The following is a 19062-nucleotide window of genomic DNA, read 5'->3' as shown; positions in this document are numbered from 1 at the left end:
CTAGTTAGTGCTGATGGCGGATATTTCTTCATTATAGAATTGTAATTCAGCTGTTCATAAAAGCTAATTTAAAAAGGGTGGTCTTGCAGGCCCTGCGGAACTGATCAAGGCTCCGCAGGGCCCGCACCTCCTCTGGGAGTTGGTTCCAAAGATATGGGGCCGCAGCCGAAAAGGCCCGTGTGCGAGTGTTCTGTAGTTTAATTTCTTTTGGCCCAGGGGTAGTCAGTTAGAAGACCCCAGCCTGACTTTAGAGCATTTTTCCATGGAAAGACCCTAATCAGACTTCAGGAGACTCAAGTCAGACTTTATAGCAGGAGTCCCCATCACTTTTCACCCTGCAGGGACCTTTGAAACCCTAACACAGCATGATGGCGCTTTTTTGTAGCAGGAACTCCTTTGCATATTAGACCACAGGATAGCCTGTGACATATGTGTTATTTGTTTTATTGTATTTTATGGTTTTAGCCTGTAGTTTTTAATTGTTTTAACTTTTGTTGTTATCCTCCCTGAGCCCGCTTGCGGGAAAGGGTGGTATATAAATGAACAAAAATAAATAAACAAGTGGGCACAGCCACAAAATGGCTGCTGTAGGAGGCGGAGCCAGACAAAAATGGTTGCCACCACAGCTCACACAGTGAGCTAAGCTTTACTGGACACTCCCCTCTTTCTAAAAACACATGGCAGGCACCAGGAAAGGCACCATCTTGGGGACCTACGATAGGACATTTGGCTTGGAGAGACCCCAGTCAGAACTTAGGAGACCCTAGTAAGACCTTAGGGCAGGGGTAGCCAAATTTGCTTAACATAAGAGCCACATAGAATAAACATCAGATGCTGGAGAGCCATCAGGCATGGACATCAGGTCTTTAAAAGCTAGAAGGAAGGCAAATAGATGGCAGGAGGGAGAGAGAAGTGGAAAGAAAGCAAGTTTAACTTTAAATGCATTTTCTAAGCCGCTGGCTGGCTAGCTTGACTTGGAGAATTGACTTAAAGAGATAAATGCCTTTTCCAGTGGGGCAGTGAGGCCTTTGAAAGCTGCACAGTACGTGTGAAAGAGCCACACGTGGCTCCTGAGCCACAGTTTGGCCAGTCTTGCTTTAGGGCACGTGCCATAGCTGGAACCCAGTAAGACTTCAGGAGATCTTTGTTGGAGTGCCACCATTCCTTTTCACGGAGAGTGTTTCTTTCCCTAGTTATTGTACCTCCGTGGTCCCGATTTTTGTTTGACCAGGCCCAGAATAGCCAACTGTGAGTGACAGAGGACTGAACGGTAGGGCTTGGATTCAGCCAACGAGGCAGCCACAAGATTTTGACGGGCTGAGCCGGAATTCCCGCAAGTTGGTGCTCCGTGCGCTTCTGCATCTGATCCCTCTCCAACACCTGCGCCCACCTGTAAACAAACAGATTAGTTTGAGGACACAGTGATCGTTATTTTAAACAAGAACAGCTCCGCCTCCAGTGATCTCGCCTCCGGATTCTGCCAAGGCTGCGGTAAACTTCCCACGGCTTAGGGGGGAGGGTCTTATTGTTTGGCTGGAACCTTGAGAAACGGACCCTCGGAAAATGAGATGCAGATCCAGGCAGGAGATCTTTTTCGTGCATAAACTGTGCTCTCAGGCATCTTCTGCATTTGCTGTGTGGGTGGGCAGGGAACTGAGGCAGTCTGCCGCCAGCCTTGTGTTCTTGTGGGTCCCAGGAACACCAGAGAAGCAAGCCAATTCAGGGAAGTCTTTTGAAGCAAAGGGGCCCCTTACATAAGGGAGAAGCTGTGGCTCAGTGGCAAAGCATCTGCTTGGCATACAGAAGGTCCCAGGTTCAATCCCCGGCATCTCCTGTTAAAGATCAAGTAGCAAGTGATGTAAATTCTGGAACTGGTCCAGCTCAGCTTCTCGAAACGGTGAAAGATTTCAGAAGTTGGTGAGCGTCAGCTCTGGTTAGTATTTGGCAATGAGAAATTTCTTTCTCTGTCCCAAAATACTAGGACTCGAGGGCATCCAGTGAAGCTGACGGGCAGTAGGTTCAGGACGGACTAAAGGAAATACTACTTTACACACGAGAGTGATTAAAATGTGGAAATTGCTGCCAGAGGATGCGGTGATGGCCATAGGAATAAAGAGCTTTAAAAGGGAGTTAGATTTGTGGGGGATGTCATACTTTGGTTTCTCTTCAGATTGCATAAATCCTTTGCCGTTTACGAAAGATTTCCATTGACTGGCTGGAGGATGTCTATCAATGGCTACTGGCCATGGTGACTGAAGGGATCCTCCACATTCAGAGGCACTAAATCTCTGAATCCCAGAGCCAGGAGGTAACATCAGGGGAAGGCCTCGGCCTTTATGCCCTGCTGATGGCCCTCCAGAGGAATTGGTTGGCCTCAATGTGAGGCAGGGTGTTAGACTACATGGACCACTGGTCTGATCCAACAGGGCTCATCTGAAGTTCTCTTGAAGGCCTCGGCCTCTCTGAATCCATCAGTGGCTATTAGCCACAGTGTGTATATGTGTGTGTGTGTGTGTGTATAATTTTGTATATATAATTTTTTTTTGCCACTGTGTGACACAGAGTGTTGGACTGGATGGGCCTTTGGCCTGATCCAACATGGCTTCTCTTATGTTCTTATGAATCCCAGAGCCAGGAGGTAACATCAGGGGAAGGCCTCGGCCTTTATGCCCTGCTGATGGCCCTCCAGAGGAACTGGTTAGCCACTGTGTGAGACAGGATGCTGGACTGGAGGGATGCATCAGAGCTCTTCTTATGAATCCACTTGAAGGGACGGCTGGATAAAAATCAAAGTAAATAAATAAATAAGTGTTCTTATGAAGGCCTCGGCCCCTCTGCCCTGTTGTTGGCCCTCCAGAGGAACTGGCTGGACATTGTGTGAGATGGGATCCTGGAACTAAATGGACTATGGATCTGATCCATCCAGCGAGGCTCTTCGTATGTTCTTACGGAGACCGCCAAGGAAGTCCAGGATTGTTACACAGAGGCAGGCAATGGCAAACCGCCTGTGAGTGTCTCTTACCTTGAAAACTCTACAGGGTGGCCATAAGTCAGCTGTAACTTGAGGGCACTTTCCACCACCACCATCAGCAGAGGATGCGAGAGACTTCAACCCAGGGGTGGCCAAACTTGCTTAATGTTAAGAGCTACGTAGAATAAGCGTCAGATGTTTGAGAGCCTCAAGACATGAACATCAGATGTGGAAGGGAGGGAGGAAGGAAGCCAACTTTAAATGCATTATCCAAGCTGCCAGCTGGCTTGGCTTGGAGAAGTGATTTAAAGAGAGAAATGCCTTCTCCAAGCCGGCCAACAAGGCAGTGGGGGCTTCTAGAGCCACACAATATGTGCAAAACAACCCCATGTGGCTCCCGAGCCACAGTTTGGCCACCCCTGCCTCAAACCAAGACCTGGAGAGACAATGCTGATCTTGACCAACCAAGAGTTTGATTCAGGTTAAGGCAACTTCACGCATCCTTGTATTCAGTTGACATCTTCTTTTTGCCTTTTTTTTAAAAAAAGAAAAACTGGTCTGGATCAATCCCAGGATTTGCCCACACGGTCTCTGAAGGGCTCCTTAAGGGACTGCAAGTGCTCACTTGGAAATCCCCAGGGGAACTTCAAAGCGCACACACAACTGAGTTCCCGTTCTCCTGGGGGCTGAATCGACATCTTCCTTCCTTCTGAAATCTCCGGCTTGCTGGTCCAGATGCTTTGTGGTTTCCCAGTCAGTATTTGTCCATCTGTTCCAAGCAAGCTCAGGACAAAGCCAAAGGAGAGCGTGCACCATCACAGCACTGTGTGCCTGTGTGTGTGTGTGTATATACACACTTGTGTGTCGGGGTGGGGGGGCAGATGAATGATGGGATATGCCCGGTCTCCTTTCATCTGTCACCCTGATGAAGCAAAGGGGCTTTAATTGACTTTAATGGCCATCAAATGACATCAACAAGTTCTGCTAATATGCAAATCAATTAGTGAGATTGATTGGCAGGAGCCGAGAGTGGTCAGGTGGTGCCGGGAGCCAGCAAAGAAGCAGCCCGGCCAGCCAAGGAGAGCTGTTTGGGAAGCATTTTTTTTTTCAGCAGAGCAACAGGGGAGTCTTTGGGAATCGGGTTGTCTTGTGGTGCTCCAGGGAAGAAGAAGATGACGATGATAATGATGATGATGATACTGGATTTATATCCCGCCCTCCACTCTGAATCTCAGAGTCTCAGAGCGGCTCACAAACTCCTTTATCTTCCTCCCCCACAACAGACACCCTGTGAGGTGGGTGGGGCTGAGAGAGCTCTCACAGCAGCTGCCCTTTCAAGGACCACCTCTGCCAGAGCAATGGCTGATCCAAGGCCATTCCAGCAAGTGCTGGAAGTGGAAGAGTGGGGAATCAAACCCGGTTCTCCCAGATAAGTCTGCACACTTAACCACTACACCAAACTGGCTCTCTGGACACTCCCTCCATTGCATTCTTTGCTTAGGGCCCAAGACCCAATGGCCACATTAGTCTGCTGGAATCTTATTTCTTTAGACGTGCCGAAAAGGAAGTTGAGATTCTGCTGGTGAAAATTGTACCCTTCATTTAGCAAAATAGGAGATGTTGGGTGACTAATGCATCTCTCTGGGGTGTGAGATTTGGTGTAGTGGTTCAGAGTGGTGGATTTTAATCTGGGAGAACCGGGCTTGATTCCTCACTTCTCCACACCTGCACCTGCTGGGTGACATTGGGCAAGCCACGGTTCTCTCAGAAGTGTTCTTTCAAGAGCAGTTCACAAAAGAGCTTTCTCAGCCTCACCTACTTCACAGAGGAAGAGGAGATTGCAAGCTGTTCTGAGTCTCCAAGTGAAGGGCAGGGTATAAATCCAAACTACTACTACCCCTCCTACTAAAAGTTATGGGAAATTTGTAACATAGATCACCTCAGACCAGTGGCCTGTGTGTACTGAAACTGTGCATGCTTATGCCCCCAATGCTAGCTGCTCTCTGAGCAAATGCTGGTCCAGATGCTGCTCTGAGCAAATGAAGATTCCATTGGCCTCTTTTCTCTTGAAGGTCTTACACATTTTGCATTTATTCTGGGTATAAATCAGCTATATTCAAGTCCAGTTATGGACACTCAGTGAAATTGCTGAGCAGTCAGGTTAGAACGGATAAAAGAAGTACTTCTTCACCCAAAGAGTGATTAACACATGGAATTCACTGCCACAGGAGGTGGTGGTGGCTGCAAGCATAGATGGCTTCAAGTGAGAATTGGATGAACATATGAAGCAGAGGTCCATCAGTGGCTATTAGCCACAGGTTATTGATGGAACTCATTGTCTGGGGCATTGATGCTCTGTATTCTTGGTGCTTGCGGGGGGGGGGCAACAGTGTGAGGGCTTCTAGTGTCCTTGCCCAACTAATGGACCTTCTGATGACACCTGTGTTTTTGGCCACTGTGTGACATAGAGTGTTGAACTGGATGGACCATTGGCCTGATCCAGCATGGTTTCTCTTAGTAGCACCTTCAGAGACCCACAAGAGATTCAGGGCATAATCCTTCTAGAGTCAAAACGCTCTTCTTCAGACATGAGTGGAAACGAAGATCTCCGAGTCATTTTATTCCAGTCAGAAAGCGGGAGGGATGTTGTAAATAATGCTTGTAAAGGATGCAGAAGGAACCATGCCTATTGTAATCAGCTCGACTGGAGCAGAAGGGAAATGCTGGGGACAGAAAATTACGTTTGTACCGAGATGAGAATCTTCTATACCGTGGTATTCAGGAGATAGTATTCGTACCCTGCTTCCCACCTTTGGTTTCAACTCCACTGTTTGCAGAAATCAGGATGGGGCTGTGGCTTGGTGGGCAGGATTTCATGTCTGGTGAGGCCCACAGCAGGATAATTTGTTGGGGGGGGAGGGCTGGGGGGCCCAGTTCGGAAACCCAGGGCCCTTGGCACCAATGTTCCCTCTAAGCTTCAGAGTCTTGTGAGCAGAAATTCTACTTTGTGAGCTACTGGCATTAAAGTTGTGATCTCCTGCATCAATTAGTGTGCTCTGGGGTCATCCTTCCTGAGCTAAGACAAAAATGTGTGAGCTGGAGCTAGCTCATGTTAACTCAGCTTAGAGGGAACATTGCTTGGCGCTGTCAGCTGCCTGCCTTGAGTTCCACAAGTTAACCCCCCTTCGCCTGGGCAGTCACAGCAGCTCTGCTCCCCCCACCCCATTCTTATGTGCCCCTCTCTCAGAGAGACAGAGAGCTCTTGACTCTCCCCCCCCACCCCCGTTTGCTCTGCAAGGAGTGTTAGGGAAGGGGAGAGAAAAAGCGAAAAGACCTGCAGCAATGCTACGACTTGTTCAGAGTGCCGGTGAGCAAAGGGGTCAGATCGGGGGCCTTCCAATGGAGGAGCCATATTGTCAGAAGGGGGCGGGGGGCTGAAAGGATGGGCCTGGCCCCTCCCAGCCCTCGCTGTAGCTACGGCCTGCTTGGTGGTAGAGCATCAGCTTGGCATGCAGAAAGTTCCTGGTTCAATCCCCTACAGAAGTCAACGGAGACTTCATCAGTGATCCACTGGATGATTACTGTCATAGAATTATTGTATGCAGACTGTGTGGACGTTATACTTAGCCAAGGTTGTTCCTCCTCCAAATCCAGTCTTCTCCAGGCTCCACCCCAAATTTCCAAGTATTTCCCAATCTGGTGTTGGTATCTGTATCCAGCCAGCAAGGCACTTTTATATTATTTTTTTTTGGGGGGGGGGGAGGTGAATAATTGTGTGTGTGTGTGAACAGGCTTGGAAGTCATGGCTGACTTATGACGACCCCTACTGGGGCTTGGGCGTTTCAGAGAGGTGGCTCTATTTCCTGCCTCTGCCTCCCAGCCCTGGTATTCCTTGGAGGTCTCCCATCCAAGTACTTGCCAGAGTCGACCCTGCTTAGCTTCCAAGATCTGATGAGATCTGGCTTGTCTGGGCTATCCAGATCAGAGTGCACTTATAATTATTAAGTGGCAGAACATCTGCTTTCATGCAGAAGGTCCCAGGTTCAGTCCCCGGCATCTCCAGTTCGAAAAGGGATCTGGCAGTCAGCGATGGCAAGACTTCTACTTGTGACCCTGGAGAGCTGCTGCTAGTCTGAGTAGGCAATGCTGAACTTAATGGACCAAGAGACTGATTCAAATATAAGACGTTCTGGTGAACCCAGGATTCAAAGCCCATCGGGTCCATTTCATTGTTGTCCCTGGTCAGTTTTGCTTTCCAGCACATGGGAGAATATCCAACAAATCTGTTTGCAGTTATTTAAGAACCTGCCTGATCTCATCAGATCTCAGAAACTAAGCAGGGTTGGCCCTGGCCAGTATTTAGATAGGTGACCTCCGAGGAACACCAGGGCTGTGACGCAGAGGCAGGCAATGGCAAAACACCTCTGAACGTGTCATGCCTTGAAAACCCCACCAGGGGTCACCATAGGTCAGCTGTGATTAGACAGCACTTTCCGCCTTCATTATAGACAGAATGCGTTCAAAGACCAGGGGCCCGGGACAAACTGTAATGCTTCTCTGAGAGGCTATAACACTGTAGCTGGGATGCGGAATGGTATGTTCTCGAAAGCTAAGCAAGGTTGGTACTTGGCTGGGAGACCACCAAGGAAGGCTCTGCAGAGGAAGGCAATGACCAGCCACCTCTGCTTCTCCCTTGCCATGAATGCCCCTGCTGGGAGAAGTTAAAGCAGGGTTAGTACTGGAATGGGAGATCCCCAAGGAAGGTTCTGCAGAGGAAGGCAATGGCCAGCCACCTCTGCTTCTCACTTGCCTCGACAGCCCCTTGCTGGGGTTGCCGTAAGTCAGTTACAGCTTGATGGCACATACCGATGTATATAGCTGTGGTTAGAATGTTGGACTAGTTTTATTGCATTGCTTATTGCAGGGGTGTCAAACTCATTTGTTATTAGGGCTGGATATGACATAAATGAGACCTCGTTGGGCTGGGCCGTGTGCAACATAAAATGTAATGCCTGGTAACAGAGATATAAACTTTATAAAGAACACAGAAAAACAAAGATGTTTTGAAAACTTCAAATATGCTTCAAAGATTAGCACACTTGCAATATTTTGTTTATTTAATGGTTCCTGATAACTGACACCTCTCGCTCTGAATGATTGCATCAAAATCTGGAGACAATGTCTGTGCTGTAGCAATCTTAAGCATGCTGTTCAGGCATTGTTCCGGTCTGTGTCTAAGTTGCAAACCTAGTTTTTGATTTAGTGACATTTATTACACAAATCTCATAGTCTCAGTGCCTGTAGCAACCTCCTTTTCATCAAATGGCTGGACCTTTAATTGTGTCTGCTGGGTTTGAGATCAGACTGTCTTAGCATGACTCTAACTGAGGATCGTCCTGTTTTGTTTGACAGATGAATCGTCCAATCCAAGTGAAACCAGCCGACAGCGAGGGTCGAGGAGGTAGGTAACTCTTTATGTTTTAAATGCATTGACCTGTGATGGGCCAACTGTCCCACCAGGTATGTTTAGCATCTTGCATGAGAGCAAAGTGGTCATTGGGGACCATTGCCTGTTATGCAAAGCCACTTTTTGGAAACCAGAGACTTGCTGGCTGGGAGACTTACAACTTGGTCTTCCTAGAGTTTTGGAAAAACCAGTTACTCCCAGGGCTTTTTTTGTAGCAAGAACTCCTTTGCATATATTAGGCCACACAGAGGTGGAATTCTAGCAGGAGCTCCTTTGCACATTAGGCCACATACCCCTGATGTAGCCAGTCCTCGAGCTTACAAAAAAGAGCCTTGTAAGCGCTTGGAGGATTGGCTACATCAGGGGTGTGTGGCTTAATATACAAAGGAGCTCCTGCTAGAATTCCACCCTGAGACCACACCCCCTCGATGTAGCCAATCCTCCAAGAGTTTACAGGGCCTATTGTAAGCTCCAGGAGGATGGGCTACATCAGGGTGTGTGGCCTAATATGCAGAGGAGTTCTTGCTACAAAAAAAGCCCTGCTTTTGGCCCAATTCAGATCAGGCCAGCAGCAAGGCAAAGTGGGGGGGAGAGGGAGAAGCGTTTAACCCTTCCATCCCTGCATAGTTTCATTTACTAAAGCCAATCCTCTGTACTATTTTTTCCCCCTTTCCAGAACTTCCTAGCTAGGCATTCTCTGCTGAGCTGTTGTTTTTCTCTTTTCCAAGTCCGATATTCCTCCTGATTTTTCCACAATTTCCAAGTGGAAAAACAATTGTGGATCCCCCAGAGTCACACCACTGAGCTTTTACATTTCAGTGCTGTGCAGTAAAACAAAGTTGGAGTCCAGCAGCACCTTTAAGACAAACCAAATTTTATTCAGAATGTAAGCTTTCGTGCGCACGCACACTTCATCAGATGATGAAATGGGGTACAGTGAGCAGTGCTCTATAGCTGGTAGCAGTGCTTAAGAATGCAAAATGGTAGAAAGTCAGAATCCAGTGGCAAAATAATGAAATTAACAAATTGAAAGAACATTTGGTCTGGATAGCATTAGCCTTGGGAAAACAACAAAGGCAGAATTGGGGATTGATGGTGACAGTGTCACAAGGCAATAAATGCAGTCTGTTAATTGCTCTATTGCTCTTTCAGTCTGGTTTAAACTGAAAACGTTTGTTCTCAGAGGTGTTCCTGTCCACCTAATTATCAATATGTAGCATACATTGTAAACATCACTGCAGTTTGCCAGTACAAAAATACACTAGAATGTAGTGGAAGATGGGTTTGGTATATGCAATGAGATAAACAACCAATATCCCTTGTTTATGTTTGTGTAGTATCACTCCAATCTAAGCCCTTTGAGATTGACAGGCTTACACTGGAGTAACTCCACATGAGAGTGCACTGTTAATCATAGAATCATACAGTTGGAGGGGGATCTCCAGGGTCATCTAGTCCAACCCTCTGCACAATGCATGGACTTCACAAATCCATCCCCCAAACTTCCGCTTCCTGCCCTCCTTCCCATTATCTGCCTAATTCACAGAATCAGCATCGCTATCAGATGGCCATCTAGCCTCTTCTTAAAAACCTCCAAGGAAGGAGAGCCCACCGCCTCCTGAGGAAGTCTGCTCCACTGAGGAACCCCACTAACTGTCAGGAAATTCTTCCTGATGTTTAGCTGAAATTTCAACCCCATTGATTTAATTTCAACCCCGTTGGCTCTGGTCCAAGCTTCCGAGACAGGCAATTCTCTCCTGACCTGTCTTTTTCCCTTTCCAAAACTTCTAGGAAAGGCATTCCCTCTTGACCTACCTTTCCCCCCTTTTCCACACCTTTCAAGACAGGCGTATTCTCGTAACCTGTTTTCCTCTCCCTTTCCCACAGTTTCCTGTCTTCCCGCCCCCCCTCCCCCCTTTCCAGAGCGGCCAAGACAGGCGTTCTCTACTGACCTGTCTTTTTAACCTTTCTGCAGCTTCCAAGATAGGCATTCTCTCCTGGCCTGTCTTGTCTCCCTTTCCGATAACAAAGTGAGGACGCTGAGAGGGATAAGCAAAACTGCACAAGGCCAAAGAGTTAACCTCCTTCACCTACATACGACATCACATCCCTGCTACAAATGCAGACCCTGCAATAACAGCAATTAGGTTTAGAAAGCACAGAAGACATGCAGTTGTGGATCTCCTAGAGTAACACCTGTAGACTTGTACGTTTCAGTCCTGTGTAGAGTGACTGCAGCCTAAGTCCTTTTGGAGTTGATGGGCAGGCTCATCTAATATACCAAACTCAGTGCAATTTAATGCGGAGTTACTTCAGTGACTCCAGGACTCTTTTTCTAGCAGGAGCTCCTCTGCTTATTAGGCCATGCCCCCTGATGCAGCCAATCATCGTGGAGCTTACAGTAGGCCCTGTACAAAGAGCCCTCTAAGCTCTTGGAGGATTGGCTACATCAGTGGGGGCATGGCCTAATATGCAGAGGAGCTCCTGCTAGAAAAAGAGTCCTGGAGTCACTGAAGTAACTCCACATGAGACTGCACTGTTAAGCCCAGTTCTCATTAGGATTCCTCCTCCTGTTTTGTTGAAAGTTCTTGAGAGCAATATAAGAGCTTGGTACGTGAGCTTCCTGCATGTTTTCTGGTCCCCTCTCTTCCACATCTGCAGCTGCTGGTTGTATGGATCCCCCCCCCAGGTAGTTCTTGAAGGATGGGAGGGGTGGTGGCTCAGTGTGGGTGCTTGCGGGGAGGGCTTCTAGTGTCCTGGCCCCACTAATGGACCTCCTGATGGTGCCTGGTTTTTTTGACCGCTGTGTGACACAGAGTGTTAGAGTGGATGGGCCATTGGCCTGATCCAACACGGCTTCTCTTATGTTCAGCGGTAAAGCATCTGCTTGGCATGCAGAAGTTCCCAAGTTCGACCCCCCCCCCCTCGACATCTCCCGTTAAAACCCAGGCAATGGGCAATGTGAAAGACCTCTCTCAGTCCTTTGTGGAGACCCTGGAGAGCTTCCAGTGTGTTCATGTGATTGAGGGACATTTGCTATTTTAAGCGTTTTGCAGACATCTGTTCATGGGGGGGGGGGGGTGTATTTTTTTTCTTTCCCAAGATTTTGGCTTGATCTCAGCCCAGATTCTTTGAGAGGAGGAATGTTATTCCAGTGGTACTTGGTGTAGTCTGCAAATTAAGAAAGGCAAAGCGCCACAGTGAAGTGGTACAGAGACTGCCAGGGGATTGGCCTGCCCTCACTCCGTGGGGGTCCCCTTGCTCAGCTGCTGCCAAAATGCACCCCAGATTTGGTTGCCACAATATTCGCTCTAAGCTGCAGAGTCTTGTGAGCAAAAATTCTACTTTGTGAGCTACTGGCATTAAAGTTATGATCTACTGGCATTAAAGTTGTGAGCTGCTGCATAAATTAGTGTGCTCTGGGGCTATCCTTCGTGAGGTAAGACAAAAATGTGTGAGGTGGAGGCTAAAAATCTGTGAGCTAGCTCACACTAACTCAGCTTAGAGGGAACACTGGCCACAAACCTCTTACTCCGCCTGAACTCAAGGCTCCTCCTCCCTAACTTCACCACTTTGCAGCAGAAAGGGGAGGAGCTTTGGGGGGTGGGATTTACAGGGAACTTGCACAAAAGGGAAAGAATTTGTTCTAAGCAATGGGAGGAAGTGTATTCTTTGCTATTATGCAGCTCTTTTCCATACGCACCTCCAAGCGTTCCCCTCACTTGGTTTCACAATCAGATTCAGCAATTTGATGCTGTCTTCAAGCCAACTCAGAATGAGGCCAAGATGTCCTGCCTCACTCTGGAGCAGAGGTGGCCAAACTTGCTTAATGTAAGAGCCACACAGAATAAATGTCAGATGGAAGGAAGGAAGGAAGGAAGGAAGGAAGGAAGGAAGGAAGGAAGGAAGGAAGGAAGGAAGGAAGGAAGGAAGGAAGGAAGGAAGGAAGGAAGGAAGGAAAATGTATGGGGGAAAGGGAGAAGTGGAAAGAAAGCAACATTAAATGCATTCTCCAAACTGCTGGCTGGTTTGGCCTGGAGAAGTGATTTAAAAAGACAAATGCCTTCTCCAAGCCAGCCAATGGGGCAGTGGGGGCTTTGAGAGCCACACAATATGTGTGAAAGAGCCGCATGAGTCCCACAAGCCTGCTTCCTGTTACGTGTCTTGAACTAACCTCTCACAATTTCCCTAGGGTCACCCTGAGCGCTAATATTGGAGGAGGAGGAGGAAAGTTCCCATCTATCTATTCTCTGCACACCGTGCATAATTTTTTAGATCTCGGTCACATCACACTTCAGTCCCCTTTTTTTCTAAGTGAGTAAACTCCAGATACTATAGCTTTGTCTCGTGAGACAGGGGCCCTGTTCTGGTTTCTCCTTTCTGGCTTTTCCCGGCTTCTCAGTATCCCTTCTTTGAGATGTGGTGCCCATAATTGGGCACAGGATTGCAAAGGTGACCAGCCATGCAGCATGTGAAATGGGATCTCCCCTGGGGTCCCAGAGGACTTGCACCCACCTCTCCCTCCACCGTGACCACCTGCAATGATGATGGGCTGCACCCATTACAGAGCATAAGAAAAACCATTTTGGATCAGGCCACTGGCCTGTCCAGTCCAACATTCTGTGTCACAGTGGCCAAAACCCAGGTGCCATCAGGAGGTCCACCAGTGGAGCCAGAACTCCAGAAGCCCTCCCACGGTTGCCCCCGGCCCCAAGAAGACAGAGCATTACTGCCCCAGACAGAGAGTTCCATCTCTACGTTCTGGCTAATAGCTACTGATGGACCTCTGCTCCATCTGTTTCTCCAATACCCTCTTCAGGCTACCTGTGCTTGCTTGTAGCCTCCACCATGCCCAATGGCAGTGAATTCCATGTGTTGATGACTTCAGCTACCACACTGCTCAGACTGCCTCCTGGGGCCTCTGCAGCCATGCTCAATTCCTCGCCGCCAAATGTCAGAGAGCTGTGATTACTGCGGCTGATGCCCTGCAAACTTCGAGATAAACACCCTGAGAATCGATAAGGAGCCAGCTTCAGCCCGGCTCCCCATTGATTGATGAGGTACTCTCCATCCTCCACTTCAAACGCAACGTCTCCTGGACCAAAAAAAGCCACTTGGGGCCAAGGGCGCTGCATCGCTTTCTCTGGCAGCCCGCGGTAGATGACGCTTCTCTGTGTGACTGGGGGGGGGGGCGTGGCAGGGGGGTGCTGGGACCAGTGTTCCCTCTAAGCTGAGTTAGCGTGAGCTAGCTCACAGATTTTTAGCTTCCAGGTCACACATTATTGTCTTAGCTCAGGAAGGATGGCCCCAGAGCAATCTGATTTATAAAGGTAAAGGCTAATTTATAAAGGTACTGCAAGCACCAGTCGTTTCCAACTCTGGGGTGATGTTGATTTCACAACATTTTCACGGCAGACTTTTTACGGGGTGGTTTGCCATTGCCTTCCCCAGTCATCTATGCTTTCCCCCCAGCAATCTGGGTACTCATTTGACTGACCTCGGAAGGATGGAAGGCTGAGTCAACCTCGAGCTGGCTACCTGAACCCAACTTCCGCCAGGATCAAACTCAGGTCATGAGCAGAGAGCTTGGACTGCTGTACTGCAGCTTTACCACTCCACGGGGCTCTTAAACTAATTGATGCAGTAGCCCAGTGGCTCGCTCCCAACTTGAATGCCAGCAGCTCCCAAAGTAGAATTTTTTGCTCATGAGACCCTGCAGCTTCAAGGGGACATTGCCCGGGACCCTCCTTGCACCCCTTCTGGGACAGAAGTGAACAGGGAGAACCATCTGCATTGTGGGAATAAGAAGCGGCTCACCTAAGAGAGCCAGTTTGGTGTCGTGGTTAATTGTGTGGACTCTTATCTAGGAGAACTGGGTTTGATTCCCCACTCCTCCACTTGCAGCTGCAGGAATGGCCTTGGGTCAGCCATAGCTATTTCAGGAGTTGTCCTTGAAAGGGCAGCAGCTGTGAGAGCCCTCTCCAGCCCCACCCACCTCACAGGGTGTCTGTTGTGGGGGGAGAAGATATAGGAGATTGTAAGCCACTCTGAGTCTCTGAGTGGAGGGTGGGATATAAATCCAATATCTTCTTCTTCTTCCTCCACTTATTGCTGATGGAATGGCCTTCAATTAGCCATAGCTATCGCAGGAGTTGTCTTTGAAAGGGCAGCTGTTGTGAGAGCCCTCTCAGCCCCACCCACCTCACAGGGTATCTGTTGTGGGGGGAGAAGATATAGGAGATTGTAAGCCGCTCTGAGTCTCTGATTCAGAGAGAAGGGCGGGGTATAAATCTGCAATTCTTCTTCTTCTTATGGAGTGGGGAGACAAAATGTAGAGGGCTGTTGAGAGTTATACAAAAGGGAGGGGGAAGGCAGGCAACTCACTCATCAAGTCTCTGAGAGCCCATAAGCCATCAAAGCAGACTTGCCAACCCCCAGGTGGGGGCTGGTGATCTCCCAGAATAACTGATCTCGAGACTACAGCAATCATTTATTTATTACTTCTTCATTTAAAGCGGCTATTCCATTTCTCCCGGAGAGAAGGGTGGCTCAGGAAGGTGGGCCGCCTGGCATTGAACCTTGCAGAGGTTCCTCCCCTCCCTAAACGCCGCTCTCCCAGACTCCACCCGGCTGCTTCTGTACCCGGAGTTGGCAGCCCTTCATAAAAGTGAACAGAACATTCATGATCCCAATAGATTCAAGCTCTAGAACGGGGGTGTCAAACATGCAATACGGGGGACAAACCGCATGTTTGAAGAAGGACATCTATCAGGCCTCGAGCAACTGGCTTCCGTCTGCTTCCTTCTCCCTGTATCTTGCTTCCTTCTGTATCTCCGCTCGCTTTGCAAGGCTTGCTCAATTGTGCAGGAGCTGCAGAGCAAAATCTCTATTTTCTCCATCGGCTGAGGCTCCTCTCTTGGGAAGGAATAGCTTACTTTGCCAGGCTCTCTCAATTGCACCTAGAACTAAGATACTGTGGAGATAATCAAAAACACAACCGCAAGGTTATAGTGACAATTAACTCACAAATGTATTATTAACCATAAACACAAAGAAACAGAAGTCCCTAATAAAGTCCTTGGAGTAGATACATATGGGAAAAGTCCAGCATGAGGACGTCTTCTTCACGTAGTGATTCCTTCAGTGAAATTTCCATCAATGAAATATGAATTTCCAAACGTTGCTTGAAAATCCCCGGACGGGTCGTCGACTTCTGCCCCACCTGGTTCCAATTCTTTTTCAACAGGAGACATTCCACAAATTTTCTAAAAAACATGAAAAGAGACCTCGTACTACCTGATAAATATTAAATGATTAGTAATTAATACAAAAAATAAATCCCAATACTCACAATAACAAATATAAGATTCTTGTATAACACTAATAGTGACAAAACCACAAAACCTTCACTGATGGCAATTGCTCAAAAAGGCTCTAAACAGCAGCTCCAGTACCATGCTGGTATGTTTTTGAAGCTTAAACAACCAACACCTGTCTGTCCCCTTAAAGGGACCTAATACCACATACTGAGCAAAGCCTCCCTTCCTTCTATTGGCCAAGACTCCCCCCCCCCAGTCACCTGGGGAGGGAAGGAAAGAGCCAGAGCTTCCTTTGCCCAGTTCCCTGGATCCCATGGGAGAAGTACAAAGAAAGCACCTTTAAGACCAATGAGTGCTAACGTTTTAAGTTTTTAAAATATATATATATTTGTGTTCTTTATAAAATGTATCGGTGTTCTTTATAAAATTTATATCTCCACTACCTAATCTGAAATAGATACACACATGACCCAGCCCAACATGGCTTGGCCCAACCCAACATGGCCCAGCCCAACAAAGTCTCATTTATGTCAAATCCGGCCCTCATAACAAATGAGTTCGACACCCCTGCTCTAGAAAAACATTAGCTGCTTTCTTTAAAAAAGGACACTATCTCTAGGAGTGTGTTTGTTAGCTGCCTTTCTACTGCATGGATCTCCAGGCAGCTTACACTTTAGAAAAAAAGAAAAATGGATTTGAAAAACCATTCCAAACAGCAGAAAGGACTGCCAATAATTTTCTTTTAAAAAAGTAAATTTAATCAAATTAGTCAAATACCTAAATGAAACCATCTTCAGCTGCCTCTACAGGCTTCAGCTGCTGGAGCCCCTGGGTCATCCCCAGTGTTCCCTCTAAGCTGAGTTAGCGTGAGCTAGCTCACAGATTGTTAGCCTCCAGCTCACACATTTTTGTCTTAGCTCAGGAAGGATTACACACTAATTGAAGAAGAAGAAGAAGAAGAAGATATTGGATTTATATCCCGCCCTCCACTCCGAAGAGTCTCAGAGCGGCTCACAATCTCCTTTACGCTCCTCCCCCACAACAGACACCCTGTGAGGGGGGTGGGGCTGGAGAGAGCTCTCACAGCAGCTGCCCTTTCAAGGACAACCTCTGCCAGAGCTATGGCAGACCCAAGGACATGCCAGCAGGTGCAATTGGAGGAGTGGGGAATCTCCCAGATAAAGAGTCCGCACACTTAACCACTAGAACAAACTGGCTCTCCAGTTGATGCAGTAGCTCACAACTTTAATGCCAGTAGCTCACAAAGTAGAGTTTTTGCTTATAAACCTCTGCAGCTTAGGGGGAACATTGGTTATGCTAATCTTTCGCAGGTGGCTCTGACTTGTTTGAGAGTAACACTGAGGCTGTGTGGGCCCTCTCTGTTCTCCATCCGTTAGAAAGATGCAAGAACAGGGGCCAGTGGCTGACTAGCGCCCTCTAGGGGAGCTGGCCCAGCTTTCTGATTTCAGTAAAGACCAACAAAGTTTAATTCTGGATACAAGCTTTTGTGTGCATGCGCACTTCTGAAGAAATGTGCATTCACATGAAAGCTCATGCCCAGAATAAACTTTGTTGGTCTTAAAGGTGTCACTGGACTCACACTTTGTTCCATTGCTTCAGACCAACACGATTTCAGTAAAGCAGTTCTCTCTTTATCAGTGCTCTAAAAAGCATACCCTCCCTCCCTCCCTCCCTCCCTCCCTCCCTTCCTTCCTTCCTTCCTTCCTTCCTTCCTTCCTTCCTTCCTTCCTTCCTTCCTTCCTTCCTTCCTTCCTTACTTCCTTCCGCATTATTTAAGAAGGCTAGCAAAGTTCTTTCTTTAAAAAATGCATCAAATGCAATTTTCAATCAAAAGGACTCACCAGCATTCTGCCGCATGTGCAGATCTTTTTCTGAGACCCATTGCAGGCCCCTCAACATTGACTCCCTGTCTTTAGCTGCCCCACCCTTTCTACTGCTGTGCTTTCTCTGCAAGGATACACTGGCTTGGTCCAAACCCCTCTCCCCCTGGATACTCAAGGGTATACTATTGCTGAACATGGAGGGTCCACTGACCCATTGTGGCTATCCTCCATGAATTTGTCTAGTGTTTCTTTAAAGCCTTCTAAGCTAGTAGCCAAAGCAGGATTACTGCTGAACACGAAGAATACAAATGCAATGACTATAGGGGAATTGCAAGACTTTAAGAGTACAGTAAAAAAAAAAAAGGTAAAGGTAGTCTCCTGTGTAAGCACCAGTCGTTTCCGACTCTGGGGTGACGTAGCATCACGTTTTTCACAGCATCATAGCAGACTTTTTATGGGGTGGTTTGCCATTGCCTTCCCTGTCATCTACACTTTACCCCCAGCAAGCTGGGTACTCATTTTACCAACCTCGGAAGGATGGAAGGCTGAATCAACCTTGAGCCGGTTACCTGAATCCAGCTTCTGCCGGGATCGAACTCGAGAGAGTTTGGACTGCAGTACTGCAGCTTTACCACTCCGCTACAGAGCTCTTTTAAGAGTCCAATAGCACCTTTTAAAGACTAACAAAATTTGTGGCAGGGTGTTAGCTTTCATGAGTCATTTCTTACTTCTTCCGATGACCTTAAGGATGATGGTGGAAAAAATTAGAATTATTGTACCTTGCTTCCAGCAAAATGAGTACCCAGCTTGCTGGGGGAGGGGGTGTGTGGAAGTATAGATGATTGGGGAAGGCAATGGCAAACCACCTCATTAAAAGTCTGCCAAGAAAACGTTGTGATGTGACAACACTCTATGGGTTGGTAAGGACTCGCTGCTTCCACAGGGGACTACCTTTACCTTTTTTTCTATCATCAACTAAAAGGGAGACTGCAACCAAGAAACCAGAAGGAGATTGAGATTGGGAAGGGTAGCCGTGAAGGAGCTAGAAAATATTTTTAAGTGTGATAGTCAAGAATATCCCTCTTTTCCTCTGTGAAATATTGGAGGGTATACAGCCTTGGTCATTGCCAAACTTAATAACACTTTAAAGAGAATTCAAGAACATAAAAAGAGAAGAAGAAGAAGAAGAAGAAGAAGAAGAAGAAGAAGAAGAAGAAGAAGAAGAAGAAGAAGAAGAAGAAGAAGAAGAAGAAGAAGAAGAAGAAGAAGAAGAAGAAGAATTGCAGATTTATACCCCGCCCTCCTCTCTGAATCAGACTCAGAACAGCTCACAATCTCCTTCCCCCACAACAGACACTCTGTGAGGTGGGTGGGGCTGAGAGAGCTCTCACAGCAGCTGCCCTTTCAAGGACAACCTTTGCCAGAGCTATGGCTGACCCAAGGCCATGCCAGCAGGTCCAA

The 19062-nt window shown here is 47.6% G+C and overlaps 1 protein-coding gene across 13 annotated transcripts in view; it reads left to right on the top strand.

Annotated features, from left to right (window-relative positions):
• CELF6 (CUGBP Elav-like family member 6) overlaps nt 1-19062 on the top strand; it is a 232502-nt gene that overhangs the window by 171820 nt on the left and 41620 nt on the right. For all 13 annotated transcript variants that reach the window (XM_060260025.1, XM_060260027.1, XM_060260029.1 and 10 more), the window contains one exon: nt 8384-8432. In XM_060260025.1, the coding sequence (XP_060116008.1) occupies nt 8384-8432 (49 nt within the window). The remainder of the gene's footprint in view (nt 1-8383; nt 8433-19062) is intronic.

Source organism: Heteronotia binoei, chromosome 19, assembly GCF_032191835.1.
Source record: "Heteronotia binoei isolate CCM8104 ecotype False Entrance Well chromosome 19, APGP_CSIRO_Hbin_v1, whole genome shotgun sequence".
Lineage (NCBI taxonomy): Eukaryota > Metazoa > Chordata > Lepidosauria > Squamata > Gekkonidae > Heteronotia > Heteronotia binoei.
The sequence above is the reverse complement of the archived record's forward strand: the minus strand, read 5'-3'. Positions and strand labels throughout refer to the sequence as shown.